The 2,970-nt window shown below is 59.0% G+C and overlaps 1 protein-coding gene across 1 annotated transcript; it reads left to right on the top strand.

Annotated features, from left to right (window-relative positions):
- Positions 1-921: 921 nt before the first annotated feature.
- IER5L (immediate early response 5 like) lies at positions 922-1,744 on the top strand. Its single transcript, XM_038745793.1, has one exon. The coding sequence runs from the start codon at positions 974-976 to the stop codon at positions 1,691-1,693; it is 720 nt and encodes a 239-aa protein (XP_038601721.1). The 5' UTR covers positions 922-973; the 3' UTR covers positions 1,694-1,744.
- The last annotated feature ends 1,226 nt before the right edge of the window (positions 1,745-2,970 follow it).

A 2,970-nucleotide genomic window follows, 5' to 3' on the forward strand; every position in this document is an offset into this window, starting at 1 on the left:
TCATCATCATCAATCGTATTTATTGAGCGCTTCCTGTGTGCAGAGCACTGGACTAAGCGCTTGGGAAGTCCAAGTTGGCAACACGTACAAGTAAAATAAATAGAGTAATAAATACGTACAAACATATACACATATATACAGGTGCTGTGGGGAAGGGAAGGAGGTAAGATGAGGGGGATGGAGAGGGGGACGAGAGGGAGAGGAAGGAAGGGGCTCAATCTGGGAAGGCCTCCTATAATATATAATAAATACCAAGCACCCAAAATAAATAGAACAGATATGTACAAGTAAAATAAATAGAGTAATAAATCTGTACAAGCATATATACAGGTGCTGCGGGGAAGGGAAGGAGGTAAGGTGAGGGGGATGGAGAGGAAGGAAGGGGCTCAGTCCGGGAAGGCCTCCTATCATATATAATAAATAACATATAATAATAATGTCCTATAATAGATAATAATAATGTGTAAATGTCATTATTATTATTATTATTAAGGGCGGGGTGGGGACACGGACACACGTGGAGACAGGTGAGCGGGTCCCCTACCCGTCGCCGCGCACAGGTGAGCAGCAGCAGCAGCAGCAGCAGGTAGGAGGAGGATGCGCGGCGGGGGAGGCGGATGCAGGAGTTTCGGAGCGGGCTATTTTTTGGACGGAGAGCCTAGGGATCGGCCCGGGAGCCTCCCGAGCATCCCGGTCCCCCCCCTCCGACATTCCCGACCGGGCCGGGGAGCGGCCGGCATTTGAATAGCACAAAGGGCCCGCCTTCTTCTGATTGGCCGCCGGGGCGGGCGGCGCCCGTCGCTCAAGCCGGCCCGCGCGCCGCCATTGGCCGGCTCCCCCGGGGGGGGCGTGGCCTCGGGGGGGGTATAAATAGCGGCGGCCGGGGCGGGCCGCGGCTCAGTGCCGGGCGCCCGGCGGGGGCGATGGTGGCGGGCGGAGCGTGCTGAGCGCCCCCGCGGTCCCCCGGGGCAGCATGGAGAGCGCCCTGGACGCGCAGAGCCTCATCGCCCTGTCCCTGCGCAAGATCCACAGCTCCCGGACCCAGCGCGGGGGCATCAAGCTGCACAAGAACCTGCTGGTGTCCTACGTGCTCCGCAACGCGCGCCAGCTGTACCTGAGCGAGCGCTACGCCGAGCTCTACCGGCGGCAGCAACCGCCGCAGCAGCCCGCCTACCCCGCGGGCTGCACCGGGGAGATGCCCGGCTTCTCCCCGCTGCAACTTGCCGGGGAGCCGGAGGCCCCGCACCCCCCGCAGCAGCTGCCCCGGAGCTGCTGCTCGGTGGGCCTCACCCGGGGCTGCGGGGACCTCGGGCCGCACTGTGGCAGCCGGACCACCGTGCTGGACTTGGACACGCATGTGGTGACCACGGTGGAGGACGGCTATTTGCACCAGGATTGCTGCTCCTCGCCCTGCTGCTGCTGCTGCGGCGGTGGCTGCTCCGCCAAGCGCAAGTACTGCCCGGGACAGGAGGAGGAGGAGCCCCCCGGGGTCGCCCCCTGCAAGCGCCCCCGCCTCGAGGATTCGGCCCCGGACGCTTCCAACATCTCGAACTTGATCTCCATCTTCGGTTCGGGCTTCACGGGGCTGGTCAGCCGGCAGCCCGACCCGGAGCAGGCCCTCAACGGCCAGCTGTGTGGCAAGCAGGCCCTCGCCAGCCTGGGCGCCTGGACTCGAGCCATTGTGGCTTTCTAGGGACCCCCGGGGGGGGGGCCTGCTGGAGGGGGACACACAAACACACACAAAACACACCGGGGGTGGGGGGCGGGAAGAGTGGGGACACACACACACACACACAAAGACCGGGAGAGGGGGGCGGCTGGGGAGAGGGGGGGGACTCGGAGTGTCAAGCTGCGGGGGGGGGGGGGGCCTCCGATGTTTTATAAAATTGTAAAATAAAAAGCGGAGATCTTGGACTTTATTTTTGCAGAGATAAAAGAGAAGCGCCTATTTAAGTATTCTTTGTGTTTTTTTCTCTTTTATGGCATCGAGCGCGGTGGAGGCAGCCACGTGAGGCGAGGGGGAAATGTTTGGGGTGGGATGCTCCTGCCTGGGGCAACGGGGAGGTGGGGGGGGGGGGCTTATCGATCCGCTGGAAGGATCAGTGTCTGATCAATTCCGCGGCGGCGGGGCTGGGAGGCTGGCGTTAATATGCCCCTTCAAATATATATATATATGTATCATCTCTGGAGGGGTGCGGAGGGAGGATGGGGTCTGGGGGGTGAGGGGAAGGGGCTTGCCCCTTCTCGTCTCTGGGCCAAGTGAAGTCAAGCCTCACACAGGCTTAAACGGGAGGGGGGGAGCGTCGTAGCCCCCCGTCTCTCGCTGGCTCTCCAACCCAGAAGGCCGAAATGAAAACATTTCAACTTTTCGCTCTCATCCTGCTGGCTTTTACACCTCGCTCTTATCTCTTCCTCACCTCCCTCCTTCCCTCCTCTCCCTCCCAACCCCCCGTACACCGTCTCTACAGAACCTACGGCTAGGCCGGGGAGGGGAGGGGGGCTGACCGTGGTCCTGCTTTAGACCACAGCAAATCTCCGGACACATGGGGAGGAAGAGGGGCCAACTACACTGCCCGTCGTCCACAGCACTGCGGTCCTTCTCCTCGGACTCGATGGGGTCTTTTTGTTTTGGTTTGTTTTACAACAGAAAGAGGAGCTTATACCTTCACCTGGATGTGTGACTGCCACCGGCTAAGGGTTGGGGAGGGGGGGGAACACGGAGAAACCAACCGGTGTTCGACACTGTTTTTGACAAGTCTGGTCAACGTGGTGTCTGTGTGTTTATTAAAGTTCAACTGTTCTGGTTTCAGCCTTCAGATGAATTTCATAAAACCAGCATTGTTTGATCTTGTGAGGAATATGTGTCCTGTGCTCTTCTGATACTTGGGGGGGTTTACTTTGGTTTGATTAAAAAAGAAAAAACCTTTTGTTGTAAAAAGGTTTTTTTTTTCCCCTTTTTGGCAGGCCGTC

Source organism: Tachyglossus aculeatus, chromosome 4 (assembly GCF_015852505.1).
Source record: "Tachyglossus aculeatus isolate mTacAcu1 chromosome 4, mTacAcu1.pri, whole genome shotgun sequence".
NCBI classification, from domain to species: domain Eukaryota; kingdom Metazoa; phylum Chordata; class Mammalia; order Monotremata; family Tachyglossidae; genus Tachyglossus; species Tachyglossus aculeatus.

What these genes read in the sequence shown, in the direction of transcription:
- IER5L (XM_038745793.1), top strand. Translation starts at nt 974, where the DNA reads ATGGAGAGCGCCCTGGACGCGCAGAGCCTCATCGCCCTGTCCCTGCGC.